At 50.7% G+C, this 1,662-nt stretch overlaps 1 protein-coding gene across 1 annotated transcript in view; it reads right to left on the minus strand.

The window, feature by feature from the left end:
* Positions 1-853, minus strand: part of dlb (deltaB) — a 4,048-nt gene extending 3,195 nt beyond the window's left edge. Inside the window, exon 1 of the mRNA XM_056285211.1 lies at positions 739-853. Within this exon, the coding sequence (XP_056141186.1) occupies positions 739-853 (115 nt within the window). The remainder of the gene's footprint in view (positions 1-738) is intronic.
* Positions 854-1,662: the final 809 nt, after the last annotated feature.

Raw genomic sequence — 1,662 nt, forward strand, 5'->3', positions numbered from 1 at the left:
TCACCAATAAAATAAATAAATATATATATATATATGAAGAAATTCTACCACGGTAAACTATAGTACATACCATGGTATACCATAGTAGTACCATAGTATGTACTATAGTTATAACTGGGTAATAACTGAGGAAAACGGACAACCTTGCGATTAATATCGCCCAAATTGAAAGAATAATAATAATAATAATGATGATGATGATAATGATGATGATGATGATATAATAATAATGATGCTGATGCTGCTGCTGATGATGATGATGATAACAATAATGATGATGATGATGATAACAATAATGATGATGATGATAATACTAATAATAATAATAATGATGATGATGATGATAATAATAATGATGATGATGATAATAATAATAATGATGATGATAATAATAATAGTGATGCTGATGATGATGATAACAATAATGATGATGATGATGATGATGATAATAACGTCATGTAACTTCGCCTTGCCGTGCAGCCGAGCCCGGGATGCGGATCGTTGCCGGGGTTCTACAGGTCCGAGGTGGATCAGAAGGAAGTGGGGGGATGAATAGAAAGTTCCGCCTTCTCTTTCCACAGCCCCCATCGTTTGTAATTGCTCCGACGCGTGCGCCGCAACAAAAGGAGGCAGGTTTGGGATAAGACCCTTTATTATGGGGGCCTCAGTTATTCGGAGGGTCTTTTGTTGTTCCACTGAGGAGCCCCCCCTGCCCCCCCCCCCCCCGCCCCTCGGGACCGACAGCATGCCGGGGTCGGGACCGTCGTGCCGCCTTTGTCTGAGCCTGGTGTGAACAGCTGTATGGTAATGAGCGCGGCACATGGCCGGCCGTGTGGCGCTCCGAGCCCGCCATTGTCTGGCCCCAAACCGCCAGCCCGGCCAGTCAACCGGCCCTTTCAGCCCGCATCGATTTCCGAGCGAATTTCAGTCTCAAAACACCTGTCACGTCGCTTCGGTGTGCTGACCGTAAAGGTCCAAATGTGCGGGGGGAGGGGGGTTGGAGGCTCGGGCTGTACGGGGGGGAGGGGGGGGGGTTGGAGGCTCGGGCTGTGCGGGGGGGGGGAGGGGGGGTTGGAGGCTCGGGCACGTTGGCCAGAATCGCTGTTTTACTGGTTAGCAGCAGATGACAGACACCGCGAGCAGAAGACCCGGACTCCGTCCCCTCACCCCCACCGGTCGCCTCGGCGCGCACACTTGAAAGGAGCGCTCCGCTTAAAGGGACAGTACACAGAAAATAACTTCTAGGCCAGTACCTCTGAAGTTAAAGGCCGGTTCTGAACTTTCTGGACAGGAATGAAACGGTCTAAGTTTTAAAAGGTTTTTTTTTTCCAGTGTGTGTGTGTGTGTGTGTGTGTGTGTGTGTGTGTGTGTGTGTGTGTGTGTACGCGCGCGCGCGCGCGTGAGTGAGAGAGAAAGGGAGAAAGAGAGAGGTGGGGGACAGCGAGGGGGACAGAGAGAGGGGGGGCATAGAAACAGAGAGAGAAAGAGAGAGAGAGAGGAGGTGGGGGTGGGGGAGAGAGAGGGGGACAGACAGAGGAGAGAGGGGCAGAGAGAGGGGGGAGAGATAGAGACAAAGAGAGGTGGAGGTGGGGGAGAGAGAGGGGGACGGAGAGAGGAGAGAGGGGGGACAGAGAGAGAGGAGAGAGATAGAGACAAAGAGAG

The sequence above is a fragment of the Lampris incognitus genome, chromosome 8 (genome assembly GCF_029633865.1).
Source record: "Lampris incognitus isolate fLamInc1 chromosome 8, fLamInc1.hap2, whole genome shotgun sequence".
In the NCBI taxonomy this organism is placed as follows: Eukaryota; Metazoa; Chordata; class Actinopteri; order Lampriformes; family Lampridae; genus Lampris; species Lampris incognitus.